The 24,055-nt window shown below is 34.3% G+C and overlaps 1 protein-coding gene across 1 annotated transcript; it reads left to right on the plus strand.

Annotated features, from left to right (window-relative positions):
• The first annotated feature begins 14,699 nt into the window (after positions 1-14,699).
• On the plus strand, positions 14,700-20,139 carry LOC127803016 (40S ribosomal protein S6). Its single transcript, XM_052339001.1, has 6 exons — positions 14,700-14,783; positions 14,898-14,962; positions 18,915-18,972; positions 19,064-19,172; positions 19,297-19,569; positions 19,757-20,139. Exons 1-6 carry the CDS (start codon positions 14,778-14,780, stop codon positions 19,993-19,995), a joined length of 750 nt encoding a protein of 249 aa, XP_052194961.1. The 5' UTR covers positions 14,700-14,777; the 3' UTR covers positions 19,996-20,139.
• Positions 20,140-24,055: the final 3,916 nt, after the last annotated feature.

Raw genomic sequence — 24,055 nt, forward strand, 5'->3', positions numbered from 1 at the left:
CGCTTCAGATCTGACCCAACGGGCTAGATCCGACCCGCCAGATCTCTCCATCCTGGAATTTGCCCAGATTTACTTCTGAGGTCTGCTATCCTATTTTTTTTTTTTTATGTTTTTATATTTGTCGATCATTTAATATTATTTAAGGTTATTTGATCTTCATAATGGTTACTTTGAAATATGATATTTTATTATTTTTTTATTATTAGAATAGAATATTAGATTTTTACTATAACAGATTAAAATACATATAATTTTAGCACAAATAGATTTAAATGATGCACTCGAGTTTTGATAAAATATTATAATCAAGAAATATTGAAGAAAAATAACGTATGGATCATAAAGATTTATTTTAGATGCACATACATTTATTGAATCAAATTTTTTAGGATATTTTAAAAGAAAAAATTGTTACTGTTTTATGGTTAAAACTGAAATAGCTGTATCTGATGAAAAATTTGACTAATAAGTTACATTAAAGCAAATGTTATATTCTCATCAAATGAGAAAAAGTATGTATATTGAAAGTCATTTAACAGTTTTTAAGAAAATTATTTTTAATTTAAAAAGAATGGAGATTAAATATGATAATAAAGATTTGAGTTTGATTTTGTTATGTTCTTTATCTGTCTCGTATTTAACTTTTAAAAATATCATACTCTATAATTGTGATACTCTCATTTTAGATGAAATTTATGATACTTTGTTCTCGAAAAAGTAGAAATATTAGTGGTAAAGAAAAAAGTAGATCTAAGTTTAAAAATAAAGATAAAACATGTAATAATTATAACAAGAAATGACATATAAAAAATGAGTGTTTTAAATCACAGAACAAACTTAAGAGATAATAATTTGACTAGAAAAGAAAACAACAAGAGACTTCAAGTGAAATAAATGGTGTTGAAAATAACAATAGTGGTGAGAAATTTATAGTGATAACTAATGAAATTATTAAGTCTTGTGAATGTTGGATTCTTGACACAATTATGTCTTCTAATAGAGATTTGTTTTCTTATATATAAAATTTCAACTACTGATAATGTGTTGATGGAAAATAATTTTTCTTGTGAAATTGATGGTATTGGAATAATTAAAATTAAGATATTTTGACAGCATTGTTATAAGTTTAATTAATGTCAGATATGTTCCCAATTTTAAGAGAATTTTTATTTCATTGAGTGTTCTTGATTTAAATGGGTACAAGATAATTGGTGAATGTGAAGTCATTAAAGTTTGTAAATGTGCTTTTGTTGTGATGAAAAACAAAAAGTAGTATAATAAATTATATGTTCTACAAGGTTCTATTGTTACAAGTAATGTTGTTTTTATTTCTTTTATGTCAAATACCGATATCACTTAATTGTGGCATATGTCTTTTAGACATATGAGTGAAATATGTATGATTGAATTAAATAAAAAAGAACTTCTAGAAAGACAAAGTATTGAAAAATTAGAGTTTTGTGAGTATTGTGTACTTGATAAATAAAAATGAGTTAGATTTAATAAATGTATTCACAATATAAAATGAATATTGAACTATATTCATTTTGATATCTAGGATCCTACCAGAGTTCCCTCTAAAGGTGGTGTAAGACTCTAAAGCATGGAAACGGCTTAGAGACATTTTTTTGGCATTTTCAAATTATTTCCCGTTTGGAAATTGAAGAAAACGACCTGAAACGTTTTTCCGGTCGTTTCTATAAATTGCAAAACGTTCCAAGGCCACTTTGCAATTTACTTAAAATGGTTGAAAATGCATTTTTAGTTATAGTAGAGTCAGGCGCTTACTCGCACACGCATCCCAAAGGCCGAATATCCATTTTTCCCCATCTTTTCAGTTTTCTTTTTTTTTCCCCCTCTTTTTTCTTCTTCTTCTTTTGCTTTGTTTCCAAATCCAAAGTCCCATTTCTCAGTCGAGCGCTTGTTATTCCGGCCTTTAGGTGCTCTCTCATCACTCTTCCCTCGCTTTTGATTCTGGTCGTCGTTCTTTTGCCAAAGATCGCCCTTCACTTAGTTGTCAAATCCCGAAGCCTCATCGCCGTTCGAATCCCAAAGATTGCTTATCTCTCTGTCGGTCGCTACTGTCGTTCCATCTCAGGTTGCTACGACTTGCCAATCATTGCTTCTAAGTAACATCTCTCTTTCTCTGTTCATGCGTTGACGATTACAATGTTACTTCAGTTTCTTTCTTTATGTTCATGCGTTGACTATTACAATGTTACTTTAGTTTTTTTCTTTATGTTCATGCATTGACTATTACAATGTTACTTTAGTTTCTTTCTTTATGTTTGTGTTTCTATAATTTCATTCATTCTCACTCACTCTAACCCATTTTACAATCACTCAACGATTTTGATGTTCACATCCATCTCAATCTTTTTTTTTTTTTTTTTTTTATGCCTATCATTATTCAGATTCATTTGTAAATTGTTAATTTTAGACTACTATAAGTGTAAATGATATTTTAAAACTTCTTGGGATGACTGTTGTAACGCCCCATTTTCCCACAACGAGCGTTAACTCGAGATTTCGGGAATACATATATATATATATATTTTTTTTCAACACACAACATAAGTCCCTCGATACCTTCATCATAATCGTTTCCCGACAATCCCGATCGTACCTTCTTAGCATATCAAAATTTAAGAATTAATAGACTAAGACAGGTAATATCAATCACATCAGCGGAAGCAAGATCGAAACCTCAAATATATATAACCGACAATTCCTTTACAATAACCAAGTCGATGTTTCACATGAAGATATCAAAATATTACATACCTCTGAACATCGTAATCATGTACAAAACCTACGAAAACTAAACATAGCCGCTACATCTCGATGATATTCTTTCCCTTGGCGCTACCGCTTTCACCTGGAACGTTTGAATATTCCAGGGACATAGTACAAATTAGATGCTGAATCATCTAAGTGAGAGTTCAAAAACGTTTTTATGTAGATATGAAAAATCATATACAAAATCGATAAATCCCGACATGCACCAGCCTAAGAGAATCCCACATAGTACTTAACCCTAACCGGGAAAAATGCAATCTCTCTAAAGGCGACACAACCACTTCGGCCCATTGGCAAAACAGTCATGCTTAAGAGGGACAACCTCGGCATATGAACCCAGGAATCACCCTATTGTCATTGTTAGGCTTTACGCTCCAACTCAAAAGCAATCCAAAACCCAACGCAACCCTAGCCCCGAGAGTGTCACATCAACACTATCCTCGGAATCGACATCACCTCGGCATTAATGCTATCGCTTAAAGGAACCTGGGGTGGTGTCCACTCGTAGCCCCGCCACTTGAGCCAACAACTGGGGTGGTGTCCACTCTCAGCCCCGCCACTTGGGTCCCGTAGGGTGAAGTCCGTCTTAGCCCCGTCCCAAATGGGTCACCTAGTATTAATCCTAGGTACGCATCCCGAGTGCTGTCACTCTGGGCTACGTCACAGGTTACCAACCCACGTCCCACATGGACGACACAAAACAAGCCAACGTCGAAAAATCATAACATGCATAAAATCAACATCTCAATGTATGCACTTTACCGTACGAAATTCAATGCATGTGTAAATAATTGTTTGGACAACCATAATAAACCAAGCCATAGGGATGAACATTCCCAGTAAACCATTCACATGTCGCTTAAAATCTTTTCGGGTAAAACCACTCACAAGTCAAAATAAAGTTGGGGGCGAACACTCACCTTTGGCGAAATTTCAAATTCTTCTCGACAAGCTCGGTACGCCTTGATTTGCGTGTCTGCCTCGATTTGCGTGCCTTCTTCGAACTTCGCACGAGTCACTTCGTCTCAAGTCTCAAGGCACCCTAATCATCACATTTATCCAACAATTATAATTTTTCTTAATTTTCTCACAATTTTCCTATTTTTCTCCCATTTTCTTCTCTAAGAATCCAAATAAATATCTACACAACTATTTCTCAAATATTTTTACATAATAATTCATAAAACAATATTTATAAGCCTCTGGGATTTTCTGGAAATTTTCCAGATTTTTCTTCTATTTTCTAAAATTTCCATAATTACTTTTCCTTGAGAAAATTTATTTCTCATCGATTTAATTCGAATATACTTCAAGAAAAATCACCAAAACTCATAAAATAAATTCCTTATACTTCTGGAATTTTTTCAGAATTTCATAAAAATTCCTCCTATTTATTTTCTATTTACATTTCCTTTCAAAAATCAAAAATAATTATTTCCCCAAGAAATTTCCAAGATAAAAATTAACCAAATTAAACTATTCATCTTTCTTGAATTTATGGATATTTTTCCAGAATTTTAATTCCTTTAATTCTATTTTTTTATCGAATTTTCTATATTTTCAGTATTTAAAAAAACACAAAAATACCTCCGGTCATCTTCTCCGGCGACGGTACACCGGAAAATTGAAGCGACGATGCCAGGCTGATCCTCTCCCTTAGTCGATCCCAATGGTACCAATCTTGCTCGAAAAAGACCACAGGAAGCCTTCTGATTTGGCCAAAAACAGTCGGCCGAAGCTATCCCGCCACCGAACTCCGGCGAATCAAATTGACCCTCGATTCGAACTCCGATTGGCACGAAAATTTTTAGATCAGTTACCCATCACCTTCGAACAAAAGCCCCTTATTAGATCGCTCGATCGATCACTCTACAACCCAATTTGGTATTTCACGCAAAATATATATATATATATATACGGCCAAATGTATATATATGCGAAAACACCCTCTATACTACCCCAAAAATTCCCAAAATCTCCAGAAATGATCCTCTTCCCTCAAGGAACAAAAGCCCCTTATTGGTTTCTCTCGATTTGCTCTCAAAATCGAGCAATTTGATGCTTCATTTTCGGCCGAAACCCTTGGCTATTTATAGCCAAATTCGACCCCCACGTGGTCGATTTCCGGCCAAGGTTTCTTCTCCACGCTTCCTAGACCACCCTAGGCCACTCCCTGACTACCCTAGGCTGCCCAAATCGCCGGAAAATCAGGCCAAAATCTCGGCCAAATCTGCCATGCTTTGGCAGATTTTCAAAAATTGTGATTTGGCCCTCTTTGAATTTCCTTTTACATTTTGGCCCTTATTCTCAAGCCCCTTAATTATCCAACTATACCACTAAGACCCAAAAGATTATAACTTCTCATTTCTGCCTTGAAATTTTCAAAAATTCACCATTTTGACCTCCCTCGGGCATTTTTAGAAAATTACACTTAGGCCCGACTGATTTATTTGACCTCAAATCCACTCGATTCAACCTGAAACCTCTTAAGGGTTGTTCTATACATCGAATACTAGTCCTTGATACCCTCCTTTGACTTTTTGGACATCGTTTATAACAATTCGGTAATACTACCTAATTGGCAGCTGTATTTTTGCCGTACCGAAAACTGTTCCCGATCTCATTTCTTTTATCACTAAAAATCATAATTTTAATTTCTCGTCGATACTATACCATTTTCCTTGGCTATCTAGGGTCTGAGGTACTCCATTTGATTAATTCGATCGTCCAAAGCTGTGTTAGTGTGCCCTATAGTCTTATTTTTCCAAAAATTCCAATTATGCCCTTTATCAAACATCATTTTTATTATCAAAATTATTCTCGGGTGTTACAACTTTCATTGTGCGACCCCTGCCGTTCATGCTCTCAATTCAAACAAAGGAGATAAATCATAGGTATGAGCTTTTATCACACTACGCAAGGCGAGGAGTCAAATTCAAAATCTACTAATAAGAATCTTAACTTATCTCTTGTCTGACAACTCGACCTATGCCTTGGGGGCTATTTCAATGCTTCTTGATATGTATAGAACTGATTTTTCAATTTCAAATTCAAATAATTTTAATGCCAATAATTTTATAACTATTTATATCTAGTGTAAATTTAAATGTAATTTTATTGTCATAGTATTCGCATCTCTATATATCATATAAGATCAAATGGCATTACCTTACATACATACAAGTGTAGGTGTCACAATTTTCATCTTACTCTTCACACAAGATTATTTACTGTTTCAATTAGAGGTGTAAGCTAGGGCATGGTGTGGAGTTCTTCCTCCCAACGCAAGCTCAGCCCGATAAATTATGCATATAAGAGATCTATTATGAGTTTCCTATAAACAACTCTATGTGTGATGCTATTGCCTTGCTCATGAATCAAATGCATATTGGCATAACTTACATAGCTTTGTTTCAAAAATAATTTTTATAAATTGTATTGTATTTGATTTGATTTTTTAAATTTATTATTTATTTTTAATTGCTAAGTCATATAAGAATAATAGAATTTTATAAATATTATTGATAGTTGTTTGGATGCATTATGAATTTTATGTGTATGTTTGTTTGAATATATTATTGAACTTATGTTTATTGTTTATATTTGTTTGTATTATATTTTAACTATTTTTTATGTTAAAAATTATATTTACAAAAAAACTCCTATATTTTTAAAATTTACACTTTATTAGAAAAATGTCGTTTCTCTGTTTCTGTTTTGTATAAAAAATGTTTTCTGTTTCCGTTTCCGTGCAATTTAAGTGCCAGATATATGTAGACTTTCATTTAAGATTTTTCTAAAAAAATTAAGATATTTTTTTTGAAACAGAAGACTTCTAAATAGTGGAAGATTATAATTGAAAAACAAAGTGAAAGACACATTAAGCCTCTCCACACAGATAACGGTTTAGAATTTTGTTTAAATGAATTTAATGATTTCTGTAGGAAAGAATGAATTCTAAGGCATTTATCAGTTTCAGGTACATCACAAGTTCACAACAAAATGATGTAATCGAGCGGATGAACATAACTTTGATAGAAAATTTACATTGTCTAATTTAGGTTTACATAAGTTATTTTGGATAGAAAATGTAAACATGACATGTTTTTTGGTTAATTGATATTTTTCCTTTGCCATTGATAAGAAAACTCTAGAATAGATATGGTCTAAAACTCCTATAAATTATTCAAATTTAAAAATTTTTGGATGTGCGGCATTTGTTTACATTGATGATAAAAAAGTTAGAACTAATGTCTAATTGGTGTGTCTTCTTTGATTATAAATCTAGTGTTAAAGACTACAAGTTATAGGATCTAAAATATCTAAAGTTGTAATTAGTAGAAATATTATTTTTTAATGAAATTGCGATGCTTTATGGTTTGTCTCCAAAAAAATCTAACCTTACAGGTTAGTGGAGTTCTGACATTTAGATGGAGCTTACAAGTTAGCAAAGTTTTGACATTTAGGTGGAGGTTTAATTTGATAATAGCCATACATATGAGTCATCATCTCATATTAAGTCAAGCTCCAAGTCAAAACTCAAGACCAGAAGAAAAAGTCGATCTGTCGAAATATTGTATTTCTAAAAATAGACTCAAAAGAAATATTAGATCTTCTCAAAGGTATGTTGAGTTGAGGCTGATCATGTTACATATACTTTGAGTGTGGTTGATGATATCCATTATAGTGAGTATTACGTGGATTTAGTTGGTATTTATCGTTGTGTGGATTTGGTCGGTATTCGTTAGGAAAATTAATTTTCTATGGTTTTGTTAGAAAAAAGAATTATAAATAATTTTATATTTAAATTTTGTGTCAAGGTGAAATTGTGATAATTGTGACCCAAAATTCAAATTCATTTATAATTGAGACTCCTAATTTAATCATAATTAAGATTTCAAATTTGACTATGATTAGGACGTCAAATTTGATTGTGATTAGAATTTAAATTTTTGTATTCGTTTGTGTGTTTGATAGTCTGATTATGATTTGTTATCGATATAAAATCCTAACTAGGGGTGTTCATGGTACGGTTTGGTTGATTTAAGCCATTTTCAGTATGTCAAACCATATGTGCGATTTTTTTGTTACTTCAAATTGCGCCATCTAATTTTGTTCACGTAAACCGCACTAGATCGCATCACATTTTACGGTCTAGTGCGGTTTGTCCAAAACATGCCATAACTATCTAAACACCAAGCAATGCATAACCAATTAAAGTCATGGAATTCAAAGTAAAATAAGTTACTGTAACGGCCCGCCTCCTGGAGCCCCCGTGCACTAAGAGGATCCGTGAGAGAGTCATTACTAAAATGATACCGAACAATAATATAACTACAACTCATACACGACCCTTATTAAAATCATAATCTCTTTTTATTATAACATCTCATAAACATCTTTACAAACCACTCGTCTCTTGGGCCCACCTGGGCTTTCATAACATACGACAAACCCAAAAATGTAAACTTTACCCTTAACAGAAATATAACAACACCCAGGATATAGGTTCGGGAGAGCTCTGCACTTGCTATCATGACACGATGGTCTGGACCCAAACCCCGTTGAACGTACCTGGAATGATATAAAATAAACATGAGTCGCGAGATTCAGCAAGCTCATGAAAGAAAGGTTGAGGGTTTAGGGTAGGACTCTTCCCATAACACCCCATGCAATTCATGCCAATGCAACCACACCATGCCATGATCCACACATACCTTACTTCTACATGCATAACATAAAGTTAACTGCACATAAGGAACCAGGGGCCCACATAAGTCACACATTGGCATCCGAGTCCCGCATACATACTTGTTGGCAGCCTTTTATAGGCTACCATTCCATTTTCCTTACATGCTCATTCCTATCGCTCACAACATACTTTGTTACCGTGGGTCTCACCCCACGGTCTTTAAGTTGCCGTGGGTCTCACCCCAAGGTCTTTATGTTGCCGTGGGTCTCACCCCAAGGTCTTATCGTGGACCACGCCGCCGTGGGTCTCACCCCAAGATCTTACCGTGACCACGCCTACCACCCATACTTATCACCTAAAACACACATTCTCAACATGCAACAAATAAGAAATGCAACCGTTTTTGTAGCATAAACGTGATGACAAGGCTCCCATAAACCAAGCATCAGGCCATGCTAACGCCCACATAAGAATTCAGACATGCGAGATGCCTCTAAATGCATATGCTCACCTAGGGTACCCAAATTGGCTCTTACACCAACCGGGTCATGTAATTGCTCTCACATCCCATCACACACAAAACATGTCCCCACGTGAATGCAACCCAGCCCTTTGTAGCACACACATCATGAAATGCACAAACCAAGGCGGGAATCTAGAGTACCAGCTCTTCTGACCGTCTAGCGCTTATTGTAACAATCAATGACTGGCGCCCATACATCCAGCCATCAACTGCCACGACCCACGATCAACAGTCAGTGGCTTTGTACCCATACCCTTAGACACACTTATTGACACTATTGACTTTATATCATCCCAGCTTAACTTTACATAACATTTCTCCATAACTTTTAACCCTTCATGTACATAACCACATAACATCATGATATCATTCTCATTCTTCCTCATTCATAAAATCCATCTCAACATATATAATAGACTCTTTAACACATTCTCCTACTTCTGACCATAACCAATTTCTTTAAGAACCTAACCCCAACGGGTTCGGCATCATTCCCAAGGAAAGCGGAGCGATACGAAACTCCGTAACGGACAGAAAGAATGACACCAAATCATCATTTTCTTAACTCATTCCATTAATAATAATCTCATTTAATAAAACATAAGTCATAGGGTGGTTGCCACGCAGAATATTATTATTAATGCGTGGCACTGAATCAAGGTGAGGGAGGGTTTAGAGTACAAGAAACCTCAAAGTCTTTCACGGGAAATAAATAACGCGAGGAGAGGGTTAGGAGCTTGCCTGAAAATAGCTGCTTTCAGCCTCTCTTGTGTTCCCGATGCGAATTAAATCATTTCCTAACAAATAACACAACCGGAACTTAAATTAATTATTTCTAATCGCGCAAAATTTATAATTTACACATATCGTGCTTCTACAAATTTTTACCCACGTACCTGATCACTTCCCATGTCGAAAAATTCCAAAATCATTTTATTTTTTTCTTATTTTCTTTTCCTTTCTTTCTTTCCTTCCTTTTTCTTCTTCTTCTTCATTTCTTCTCCTCCTTCCCATGCCCACTGCTCCCTGCGCGCGCTGCTTCTTCTCCCTTCTTCTCCTCCCTTTCTTTTTTCCTTTTCTTCTTCTTTCTTTCTTTCTTCTTCTTCCCCGCGCACTGCTCTTCCCACCTTGCTGCCCAAGCTTATCCCATTTGCACACAATTCAATGGCACTAAAGCCATAAAAAGATATGACCAAGGCAAGGCCACTCCATGTATACATACATATAAATATATATATATTAAGTAATTAATTTAATTTAATTTATTATTATTACTATTATTATTATTTCTATTATTATTTTTATTATTGCTACTATATGTTATTTTATTATTTTCATTAATACTTTCAATTAATTTAATTAATCACCTTAATTTCCTATTTCTTCAAAATATCATAAATAAGTATTTTCTCAAAAATCTTCAAATATTCTAAAATATCCTCAAACACCCAAATTAATTATTTTTACTTGTCTCCAAATTTTTGGGATACTACAGTTACGATTCAATCGGAATGCAAACTTAAAAGTTCAAAATTTACAACACAACCATATGTCCATAATATAAAACAAATCATATGTATTAGCCTAAGTCACATCATAGATATTCAATTGGTTCCAAGTTTTGAAACAAAAATCAAGTTCGAGTAATTTAATCACTTGAGAGCATCGAGAAATGAAACAAAATAATTTGGGTTTAAATCTCATAAAGGAATAGGTTTTCAAAGTGATTGGCCCAAAAGTCTAAGCAAAAAAATTCAAATCAAATTTTCAGAAGCAAAGGATCAAAATGTCGACAGCATGTTAGAAACTATTGACCATTTTTGCCTATATCCTTTATACCTGTCGACTGTTTTCTTTGCTTGTCATCCATCCAAAAACCATGCTCTCTAGATCAAAATGTTGACCGTTTCTACTTAGAGACTATCGACCATTTTTAGGATAATGTTGACTGGTGTTTGAATTTTCAATACTAATTAGTCAACTGTTTCCACGAAATTATTGACCATTTTTATTGCAGGATCTTCCAATGTCTAGTTTTAGAACACATTAAATGCATTTCAACTACCTTGAACGATCGAAATTTTGGTAGCACCTACCCTCAATTATAAATATTTGGTTGATTCAGCATTTATAGGGTTAGAGAACATTTATTACAGGTGTCCAAGTGCTCCAACTTGTAAGTGTTTATATTTTATCTATCATGCTTTAAATTGTCATAGTTTTTCTCAAGTCTATTGTTGCATTCATTTTTGTTATTTATTTTCTAAGTCTTATATCAATTAAGAGACATTGTAACTAAGAAGTTTAATTCTCATATTCTCTTTTTTTATTGAAGCAATTTTTTTTTTATATTACCTAGTAAGTGCTAGAAGGCCTATAAGTATTGTATGATATTTTGTATCATCTAGCATTTTTGCTATAAAGTCTATCTTGTGGATAGGGGGCTATTTCTTTCAATTAGTGGATTGATTCAAAAATCTTTAGTGAGGAACTATAGTAGTGGATTAGGCTTAGATTAAGTCAAACTACTATAAATCATTGTGTTCTTCTTTTGCTTGCACTATTTGTTTCATTTATTGTTTCAAGTATTTTCTTTTGAAAATTCTCATTTGTGTTAAATCATATCTTTCATAAAAAAAAAAAAAATTGATTTTCACTCAAATTATTATGCGTACCAATTCACCCCTTTTCTTAGAAGTGTGCCTTAGCACATTATTATTATTATTATTATTATTTTTTTATCAAAAATAACACAAAATTTGATTTGGTGCGGTGCGTGTGAGTATGGTGGGCGTTGGGTAGAGAGGAATGAAAGGTTAGGGTTTTTAATTTTTTTAATTTTTATATATTATGGTGTAGTGTGAGCGGTTGGATTAAAAATATATTTTTCTTTAATCAAATCACAAATCACACAATTTGTGAATTTCTCAAATCATCTCAAATTGTCCCCCTAAAAAATCACGCAGTGTGGTGTTGTGCTATGCGGTACGATATATTTTCATAATTTAGTGATTTTTTTGAATACCCCTAATCCTAACATTTTTCATTAGAAATGGATTGAAATGAAAATAATAAAATGGAATAACGAAATTTTCTTATAGCATTTTCAAACGACCGGTTCATTGCTATGGCAAATTTCATATAAACCCTATAGGTTGACTCATTTTCATAATAGTTTCTTATTACAAAACTAGTTTTGGTGTTATTTATTTATTTTTTATTCGGTATTTGCTTTTATTTTAATATGATATGCAAATCTAAACCTAATGGGGGAAGAATGTCCATGTTAGCATTAGTATACTTGGGACCAAATCACCCATCTTGCCACTTGTGCCTCTTGTGCAGCCTCACCTTCACTTAGTAAGTTCCTTCCTTTCCTTTGGTCCTACCCACGAACCTTCCTCAAATCCCTAAACTTTGTTCCCTAAACTTTGTTCCCAACTAAACCCATAAACCTTGCTCCTCGACTTTCATCCTCAATCAAATTAGGACAAAATTCAAGGTTGAATCATCAACTAGTACAGATAATGCTTTCTACGAGGAAGAGAGCCACTAATAATGCCATCCTTAACAAATTAGGACCATTAATGGTGACGTCTTTAATAAATTAAAACTTTACTAATTACGTAAAATAATAGATGAAATTTGTCATATAAGACTAATTTTTTTTTTTTAAAATTAAGAATCATTAACACTTGTACATATTGTGAAAGATAAACTTGCAAAGGATCTTCAACCACTATTCCTTAATTTTCTTTTCAATCAACCTCTTTTAGAGATTGGTAGTATTAAGTCCCACTTCCATATAACTATGCATCTAGTTTTTCACTTTGTTCTCTCCATGCCCATCCAATCCCTCATATATATGCCCTAATCCTACATCGATTACTTAACTTAAACATTGAAACATCTTTTTGGACAAGTCTTGGGGCAATCCTAACTAATTGTTATGAAAGTAGCAAATTAACTCATTCTAAAAAACACATTATTATATTCAAAGTCAGAACATTAAACTTTGCAACCTTCCCATTATCCATGTTATACAAATTTAGTGGTGCACGATTTTACAGCATCAGGAATGTGTGGTGTCACTTAGAAGTGAAACTCTTTCATTCTTTTCAAACTTTAAAATGCCTTTAATCCAACAAGAGAAGAAAAAAAGTTGAGAAGACAAAGTTAAGCTTAATAGAGTAAAATAATTATAAAAAAAAAAAAACTACCAACTTCCTACAAACCGGACCTAATGGGTTTTTTAAGTCATTGTTAGTCAAATTAAAGTTTAAGTATCCAGAATACCTTTAACAAATTTTGAATTAGAGATTCACGTCACATAATCTTAACTCTTAAGAATAGGACAAGTACTAGGAAATTTAGGGATTCGTTCATAAAAACGAGATAGAGAATATGAATAAAGATACGATATTTTATTAATATCAAGAATGCATCAAGAGTACCACTTACTTACATCTCAAGAAGTGTATAACTAACAAATTGTTACTTGCACTAATTCTAATTTACAAACAACTATCGAGTCGTCGCATAATATCTAATACCCATTCTTTGTAGTTGGCGATCCAATTGAACTTGTGTCAAAGTTTTAGTTAGTAGGTCAACGACATTTTCTAATGATGCTATCTTCTACAGTTGGTGTCGGAATACAAGTATGGCGATGTAGGTAAATTTAAAAATTCTGTACATCAAAGATATGCAACGGAACACATAAAGACACACATCATACATAGTCTGGGTATTTAAACAACATTATTTCATCATATGAAATAAAATAAATAACATACATGTAACTCGCTGTCAGGTGAAGTACATAAGCTATTTTTGTATTGGGACAAAATCCATCTTAAGCTGTGGTGGGCTTAGGTTGTCCACATCTAGCAAGCCACCCAGTACCTTGTCGCAGTCTTCGCCCCGTGTTAACCTAAGAACCTTGATTCACCAACACTCGTGTGTCTCCCCGGACTCTAAAGATCTATCAGTCATGTCAACATGAATATTAAGTTGGTATTGTTTTAAAATTAAAGTATAAAATGGATGATGAGTGTATGGTATAAATGTAGATTAGAATTTTTACATTTTTTTTATTTTAAAATTTATGGTTACATTATTCCCTTTACCTTTAATGATTACAAGTTATTTTGGTATTTAAAATTATGACAGACTTAATTTGAAGTATCTCACTGAATTCAAATAAAAGATTTAGTCCATAAACGAAACGATAAGATTTCGGACTTTGTGGGAAGCCCAAATTAGAATCTCAAGTGGCCTAAAGTTCAAGCCCTTGTGAAGGTGCTATTTGAAGCCCAAATCACCGCTATAAAACCAGCTAAACCCTAATAATAGACTAGGGCATCTTGAAATGAAAATATTATTTTTATTTAAAAGTTAAAACAAAATTTCTCTAGATGTTGGTTTATTTTGTTTAAAAATAATCTTTTAAACCAACCTGAAGTATTAAGTGGACACTAATTTAATTAAAAAAATTAAAGAATTTAAATTATTGATTGATGTTTAACCCTTTTTCTAATTCCAAAATCCATGACAACTTTATTTTGGTAACAATAAGATCGTGGGCTTCGTGGAAAAGCCCAAATTATTACCTAAATGGGCCTAAAGTTCCGGACAGGGTGATATTTTAAAGCCCAAATTACCACTATAAAACTAAAAAACCCACTTCATCTTGGTAATCCAGCGGGATCAGCAGTGTTTCTTCATCTTTCTCGTTGCGGCCGCTGATCCGTCCCGTCCGAGATGAAGGTTCGGTTTCAAAACAAAGACCCTAAATCTCCAATTGTAAACTCTGTGCAGACACTAAAAATATCTATTTGTGCTTCTCTCACGTGGGTTCGATTTGTTTGTTTTGATTTTCAGTTCAACATAGCAAATCCGACCACTGGGTGCCAGAAAAAGCTCGAAATTGACGATGACCAGAAACTGTGAGCTTCTGTTTATGCATTCGCTTATTCAATCCTTCGAATCTAGTAGATGTTTTCTTTCCTTTTTGTCGGTTTAAGTATTTGTTTTACATATCGTATTGACTGACGATTGTAGATTTGTCGTCATGGGCATTCATATAGCGTTGTTTGAGCAAATTTAATACGTGAATCCAATTTTTAATGGAAATATAGCTTTCATATGTGATCTTTGTGATGCTGGGGCTCATTTTTTGTACATTCTTTAAGCTTGCGTCGTTGAAGTTAGCGTATGGTGTCTGGGTGTTCCTACTGTTTGTTGAGTGTATTGCAGGGTTTATGAGATTTTGACTGTTTATTTGCAGGAAGTCTTCCCAAATGCTAATATTTCACCAAATAAAAATTTATGTCTGCGGTTTTAGTCTGGATGTTGCATATATAAGGGGCTTTTTGATTATAATACCCCAAAATAAAAGAAAGTAATTTCAGAATTTTTAGGAATTTTTCAAGTGACTAGGAAGTAGTTCAGAGAACTAAAAATCAGTATAATAAGCCGAATTCACTGAAAGGAATACCCCAGAACTCAAATACTTAGAAAAATGACATGATATCGATGAATGTCTCGAGATGAGATTTATGATGTTAAAATAAATCAAAACGGAGACAGTTTTTGATATGGCTAAAATACAGTCTGGAAAAAACGAATGATCGTAAAAGACTTTCGGAAAGTCAATGGAACCCGGAGGGGGCTCCAGTTTTATGTAAGGATCAGCCCTGAAGTGGTTATAGGATGAAACGATAGTTCTGTGAGGACACTAAGGCAAAAACATATTTATTGAGTGACTTTGAGTTATTAATTTTTGAATTTCGGTATTTTAATCTAAATGAAATTGATATTTGAGGATATAATTGCGATTATGCAATGCTTAAAGTGGGATTAAGAATTTAATTGAGGGATTTATATATAATTTTCATGATTTTAATATATAATATAATAAATTATATATATATATATATATATAGGAGCAATACAATTTGTGGGCTGTGCACATTGGAAGCTTCCAAGAAGCAAAGTTCAAATTGAGTTTGAAGAAGGTGGTGGTGCCCAAGTTAAGTTGAAGTGGAAGGCAATCATGTGATAAATATAATATAATATACTTGGAGCCCAAGATTGAGGTAGTATAAATAGGCATTGGGCGCAAGGAAGGAAAGGTGCAGGGAAGAAAAGAAGTAGAGGAAAAGAGGAGAGAGGAAGGAGGAAGAGGAGAGAAAAGAAGAGGAAGGAAAAGAAAAAGAAGGAAAAAGAGGGAAAAATGGTAGAAAGTTTTTGAAAAATTTTAGAAATTTATTTGAAGCTCGAGGAACGTGTTGGGATTCAGAATTTAGCATTTAAAAGCTTGACACAAGAGTCAAGGTTGAGCACGAATTTTGAGGCATTCTGAATCCCATTCAAGATGAGTAGTTCTATCGAAAAAATTGGTTTTGTTGCATGTGAAAGTTTCTACTTAAAAACTTGGTTTATTGTGGATGGTTTGACCCTATACTTGTTTTAATTTCATGCAAATGGTTTAACTTGTGGATGGTTGGTTTCATATGGGAGGTTCATCCCAAAATGTTTTATACATGTGCATTTAATTGTGCTTTAAATTATATGCATGAAAATGTTGTTTTTAAATGATGTATCGAATCATGGTATTGTCCATGTGGGATGTGAGTTATCAACCTGTGTTGTGGCACTCGAGTAATAGCACTAGGGAAGCGTGCCAAGGAATAAGGCCCACTTGTGGTGGGGGCTAAGAGTGGACACCACCCCAATGGGTCCACAAGTGGCAGGACTAAGAGTGAACACCACCTTGAATCGGCTCAAGTGACGGGGCTGATAGTGGACACCACCCCAGCTTCCTTTGAGCGATAGCATTATTTTTGAGGTGGACGTGGATTCTCAGGGTTAGTGTTGATTCTTTTGTGGCCAAGGTTAGTGTTGACGTGGTTCGGAATGCTTTTGTGTGGGAGCGTAATGCGTGGCATGATAGTGGGGGTGATACTCGGGTTCATGCGTTGAGGTTGTCTCTTTTAAGTAGGATTGTGTTATGCCAATATGTCAATGTGGTTATGTTGTCTTCAGAGAGATTGCGCTTTCCCCGGGGTATGGGTTAAGCGCTGTGTGGGATTCTCTTGGGCAGGGACAGGTCGGGATATGTCGGTTTGTTTCATGGTCTTGCATATACATTCATGAAAATGTTTTTGAACTCTCACTTAAATGATTCAGCCTGTAATTTGGACTATATTTCTGCAATATTCAAACGTTCTAGGTAAAAGATGTGGTGTCAAGGGAAATGAGGTTTTCGAGATGTAGCCGTTGATTACATTGGAGACATTTAACATATATTTTGGATTATGTTTGAGGTGTTTAGTTGTGTTGCTGAGGGATTAATCTCTATATATTTTGTTTTGAAGATGTCATGTCAAACAATGACATGGTTTCTATATTATGAATAAAGGAATTAAGGTTTAACGTTTGAATATTGCATATATATTCATGAAAATATTTTTGAACTCTCACTTAGATAATTTAGCATCTAATTTGGACTATATCCTTACAATATTCAAACGTTCTAGGTGAAAGCAGTGGCGCTAAGGAAAATGAGGTTATTGAGATGTAGCCATTGATTACATTGGAAACATTTAACATATATTTTGGATTATGTTTGAGGTGTTTAGTTGTGTTGCTGAGGGATTAATCTCTAGGTATTTTGTTTTGAAGATGTCATGTCAAACAATGACGCGGTTTCTATATTATGAATAAAGGAATTACGGTTATGTATTATTTGAGGTTTTGATCTTGCTTCCGCTGATGTAATGATATTACCTGTCTTAAGTTGTTGATTATTAAGTTTGATATGTTGAGAAGGTTTAACGGGATTGTCGGGGAACGATTTATGTTATGTGTTTGTGAAAAAAATATATCCTTGAAATCTCAAGTTATCTAATGCCCAGGGAAAGCGGGACGTTATATTGGTTGTCAAAATAGACCCAGTTTCCTTGAAAATTTCTCCACAGAAGAACAGAAACTTAGGACACTTTTCAAATACAAAATTCACTAAGCAGAATGGAGATTTGGAAAATGTTCTTCAAATAGACTTTTCCCTTAATCATCTTTTTCTTTTTCTCTAACACAAATTACACTTACACAAAAGAAAAATTCTCTCTCTTTTTTTGAACAAATGCTCTTAACTTTCCAGATTGAAAATTATTTTCTACATTTCTAACATTTAATTGCCCAAATTTCTTTGGAAAATGAAAATATTTGGTTATTAATTCATGCCCCTTGTATTTTTTGAGCAAGCAAGCATGCCAATATATACTCACTCGATAATTGAGCATGCTGATCTGCACCAATTGGAACAACACTGGACAAGTGACCTATTGGTTCAGATTCTCAGCTGTTTTATACACTTATGATTTGGTGAAGTATTAATGAGCGAGATATTTTACCATTCTATATTATACGATTTGAAGGATCAAAGAGATCATTATGTTTGATGGACAAGTTAAATTTTCAAACAAGTGAATATGTGCTTGTATATGTAATTTTATTGTTATGTTTATTTTATACTCGAGTAACTCTGCAAGGTTCAAAGATTTTAGTTTACTTGTCAAAAGTATTTTGAAGCCACTTTATGGCATGCAAGGTTTTACTGTCCGCCTTACTCATTTTCTTTCCCTGTGGATATTGATCATTGCTGGTGTGATAAGCCACTTTATGCATGCTTACTATTCTCCCATAATCTTTGTTGATTATATATGTTAATGTTGTTTCATGTTGGATTGATAGCACTTGTAAAAGAGCAATGTAAAATTGTTCTTCTTTCATTTTCTATCGTAATAAGCCATCAATGAGCAGTGTAATACCAGTGCAATTAACTGTTGTTTTGTACCCAGTTTATTTTGTTCTCATTTGGTTTTTGAAATGTAGCCGAGCTTTCTTTGACAAGAGGATCTCTCAAGAGGTCAGCGGAGATGCTCTGGGAGAGGTATTATCTAGCTATTCTTCTATGAAGTAGTTTCCATGAATGTTATGAGTAATAAAATTGACAATGAGTATCGCAATATTTTTTCTTCTAGGAGTTCAAGGGTTATGTATTTAAGATAATGGGAGGTTGTGACAAGCAAGGTTTTCCAATGAAGCAGGGAGTTTTGACTCCAGGCCGTGTTCGGCTTTTGCTTCACCGAGGTTGGTTAAATGTCCTCACTTTGTTGACACTAAAATAAACCTTTTTGCAGTATTGTTCACTCTGGCATGTTAGCTAGAACTCTTTTTGGTATGGTGGATACATGAATTAAAGTGTGTTAAACAGGCACCCCTTGCTTCAGGGGATATGGCAGGAGAAATGGGGAGCGCAGGAGGAAGTCCGTTCGTGGATGCATTGTCAGCCCTGATCTGTCAGTCCTGAACTTGGTTATTGTGAAGAAGGGTGAGAATGATTTGCCTGGACTGACTGATGTTGAGAAGCCAAGAATGAGAGGTCCAAAAAGGGCATCCAAAATTCGGAAGCTCTTTAATCTTTCCAAGGAAGATGATGTTAGGAAGTACGTCAACACATACCGCCGAACTTTCACAACCAAATCCGGTGAGTTTTAACTTCAGACTGTGTATGTGTCAGGGAAATATGTAAGAAACACACTAAAACTCATTTAAGAGGAGCATGGAGGAGGAATATTTAATTGGATATTGAGATGCCTATGGTACATTTTTCTTTTTTGCATGTAGAATGTGGCACGATTTGGGTATCTGAAAAAGTTATGTTTGGTTGACAGGGAAGAAAGTCAGTAAAGCTCCGAAAATACAGAGGCTGGTTACTCCCTTGACTCTTCAAAGGAAGCGAGCGAGGACTGCTGAGAAGAAGAAGAGAATTGCGAAGGCCAAGGCTGAGGCAGCGGAGTATCAGAAACTTCTTGCTACCCGGTTGAAGGAGCAGCGAGAGCGCAGGAGTGAGAGTTTGGCAAAGAAGAGGTCCAAACTCTCTGCCGCCTCTAAGCCATCAGTGGCTGCCTAGGGATATAGTTCTCACTTTCTGGAGGCAAGATGGTATTGCTCATTTATATTTTTGCCCAGTAATTTTGCTGTCATTTGTATTGGGACTATGGAACAATTTTTGAAGTCGTGCTGCAATTCTACTTAATATGCATTTTGGTGTTTATTCCAAGTGTGTATAGTCATACCTTTTTTCGGGTTTTGCCTGTGAATTCTGAATCTTATTTCTGTTTGGCATTAGGCTGGTCAGTGATATAACCACTTTTAGGTAGTTGTGGCATTTTTGGCACTGCTTGGATTTTTCTTATCATATGAATAGTCAAAACCAGCTAGTTGTGGAGTAGATACCTATCTCTATTGCTCGTGTATCTTTATGCGACTTTTCATGTTGAAATTTGCCATTTTATATTTCACTCTCATGCCATACTTTTCATGTGGCTTTGGTGGTGGTTGTTGGTTTTTCTTGAAAATTTAGTTCTTATCAATGAGAGGGAGGGAGGGAGGGAGGGATTGGGAGGAGTTTTTTGGTCCGGGTTTTCATCTCTGCTTCTTTATTTTTTATCTTTCTTTTACAAAAATCTAAAGAAAAGCATCTAATTATTAAATATGGAGAGATTTTTATTCTAACAATTAAAAACAACTGTTCAAAATAATAGAAGTTCTTGTTTAATTATTGCATATTATAATATCTCGTTTCTGATAGTATCATATAATCTGATCTAACTGATTGGCTCGGGGGAAAATTTCAGAATTGGCTATAGGATTAGTTCATTCAAGCCCTTAAAATTAGGGTTTTATTTATATGTTTATTTTGATGAATTATAAAATAAAATTTATATTTTAAATGCGGTGAACAATTAAAAATCATGCGTATTCTTTTGGTATAGACTCAATTTTATTCACCCCATTAAACCGTAAAAATTGTTATATATATATATATATATGTATGTTAGATAATAGTTATTATGAGCTTTGCTATGTTGTCTACTATTGGGCACCAACATAGCATTTGCCCTGCAGTGAAGGGGGCGCGGGCCCATGCACGTGGGGCAAATGCTATGTTGCCCGGCGATGGACAACATAGCAAAGTCGTAGTTATTATATATTGGTTGGGAGTATATATTATTTATCCAAATTATTATATCTTGTACAAGAAAAGTATTTTTTTTAAAATATTTTTTACAAGTTTTAATTTCTAAAAAATAATAGGTTAATTACACCAATAATAACTCAACTTTGCATTTTATTACTGTTTGGTCACTGAACTTTGAAATGTTACATGCTACTCATTGATATTTCAAAATTGTTATTACTTAGTTACTGAACTTTAAAATGTTACCTATTAGTCATTAATATTTCAAAACTGTTACTGTTTAGTCACTGAACTTTAAAATATTACCTACTAGTCTATATAATAAGACAGAACAGTTTTTGAAAATATATACATTTCAATGGTTCAGATTAATTTTTATCAGATCTAGATCAAAACACAAGGGTTTTTTTCCCGCCCAGTCACCTCTCTCTCTCTTTCTCCCTCTCCCTCTACAGCTCCTTACTTCCCCTTTTTCCCTCTGTTTCTCTCTTTATGTCCTGCTCTCTCTCTCTCTCCCTCACTTTCCCTCCTACCCACCCACCCACTCCGAAGTCGCCTGTCGTCGCCCCACTGCCCGTCATCGCCCCTCCCTCTTTCCCCCATCCCCGCACGACCCGCCTCTATCGCGAGCAGCGACCCATCAAGCAGCTAGCAACTTTCCATCACGGTCGGCTGCCTGAAGCTTTCCATCCCCGCCTCCTCGCTACCCCGCCGCCTCCAGCTCCATCACATTCGTATTTTATGTGTATGCATGTGTATGTGTTTACATTCTGCTGTGTGTGTGTGCGCGCGCGTGTGTATTTTGTGTACATTTTGTGTGTGCGTTGTAGTAAATTTGTGTGCGCTGTAGTCAATTTGTGTACATTCTGCTGTGTGCGCGTGTGTATTTTGTGTGTGTGCGTGTAACTGCTGTATATTATAACTGCTGTAACTGTTGTTTAATGGCTCATTTAAATCGAGCCATCTCCTGTTGTAACTGTTGTATAGAATAGATGTGTCAATTTTCAATTAGATATTTATTTCTTTGTGTCTGTGTGTGTATGCATATTTTTATATAAAATTTAGTCATTCAATAGCAGCCATTAGCAAAGCATGATGATTACCAGGAAATTAATTATTGGCATTTTGGTTTTTTGATGGAAGAGGCCCCCATTGAGGGGGAGAATTGTGAGGAAATTAAATCCCACTGGAAACAAAGATTGAGACCAAAAGCATAACAGTCCATCATTAAACATAGAGAATTATGTCCCATTCAGATCAACATTCATATATGTATATGTCTGTGCAATATCTATCATCATCATGGTGATGGTGTTATAGGTCCCATGTATGAATACTTAACAATGGACTGTTATGTGATGTTTGTTGTGTATTTTTTGTTTCACTACTTTGATTTGATGATCTTAGAAATTTTTGATGTCTTCTTTGCTGTTGATTTTTGCTGTGAACAGAATTTAAGAAAATTTCTATTGGGTGTATTCATAAGGCTGTTATGCCATGTATGTGTGTGTGTATATTTATATACAAGGCAAATCGGGACACTTGCCACATTATGAGTCTAATTCAAATACACACACATACCCATATATCTTAAAATTTTGCATGGTGCTAAACAGTCTGAAGCTCTTTGTTGAGAAGATGTTAATAATGACAAGTTGCCACATCAAGTTCTCGGTTCAACCCTGATTAAAGGAGTGCTAGACAGTGAAAAACCTGTGGAGCCAGTAGTTGCTTCTTCATCTGTATGCTCTGCCAACAGGGCAGAGGGAGTTACTAATGATCCAACACATAATTTGAAGAGAAAACGTTTTGATAGTGATGATTTTGAAGGCCAAAGTGAAGTATATTTCAAAATTTGGGTTAGCCCATTCCTTTTTCAAATTATCTCCTTCATCTTTTTCACAAGAACAAACATGCATGCAGGATGTTGAAGAAGAATCAGTAGGTATCAAAAAGGCAACTCTTGCTCGAGGAGGTACAGGTTCCAAAAGAAGCCGAGCAGCAGAAGTGCACAATCTATCTGAAATGGTGAGCAAATCCACTCCATAAGACTTAAGAGTGATATTTGTTTTTCTAAGTATTATTTGGGGATCTATTGTAGTGCTTATCTTCTGTGGTTTACAAACGGCAGAGAAGAGATGGGATCAATGAAAAGATACGTGCGCTACAAGAACTCATACCCAATTGCAACAAGGTAACAAAATTTTTTCTTAACTTTGTCAGTACTCTATGCAATTTGCATTATTAGTGTAGTTGAACCATAGTTTTCAAACATTAGCTTCAGGTTATTTTTGTTTAATAGAAATGGGGTCTATTCACCTGCTGAATACAGAATATGCATGAATTTCTACCTTCAAGTCAATTCTAAAGTTTGTGAAACTGATTCCTGAAATTTATTACACTAAAAAAATGTTAGGCTGTGAATTTAAAGTACTACATGGTTTAAATGGTCTTTTTTGGAATATGGGGTATTCCTATTAATTGAAGATTTTTAAATTTGGATTGGTGGCTTAAGCATTGGTTTCTTTTACACAAACTGGCAACTTCAGACACAAATTCTAAAATTTTAAGATAATTAATCATATTTTATATAAAATTTTAAGATATAAATATTGATAAAATTAGATAATGTTGGCGATATTTGGTAAAAAAAAAAAGAGAGTTAATTGTTATATCAATCTTTTATTTGATATGTCAAATTGTAAAAAAATGTCAATCCTGTGAGTTAATTGTTAAAAGACCAATTTGTCCCTTTATCTAAATAGATTAAAATTATAATTTTAACAAGTAAAAGTATTTTTAAATTACAAAAAAATATATATACTAGCATATATCCGTACCTAAAGGCATGGTGTAAATAATATTAACAGTGTGTGAGAATATGTATACGTCTGGGTGTGTATGTATGTGTGTTCGCGACCATGAAGGGAAGTGGCCATCAACGGTGTCGGGGAGGGGCATCAACGACAGCTGGGGAAAGGGTGGTGGG

This window comes from Diospyros lotus, chromosome 6, assembly GCF_014633365.1.
Source record: "Diospyros lotus cultivar Yz01 chromosome 6, ASM1463336v1, whole genome shotgun sequence".
Classification (NCBI taxonomy): domain Eukaryota; kingdom Viridiplantae; phylum Streptophyta; class Magnoliopsida; order Ericales; family Ebenaceae; genus Diospyros; species Diospyros lotus.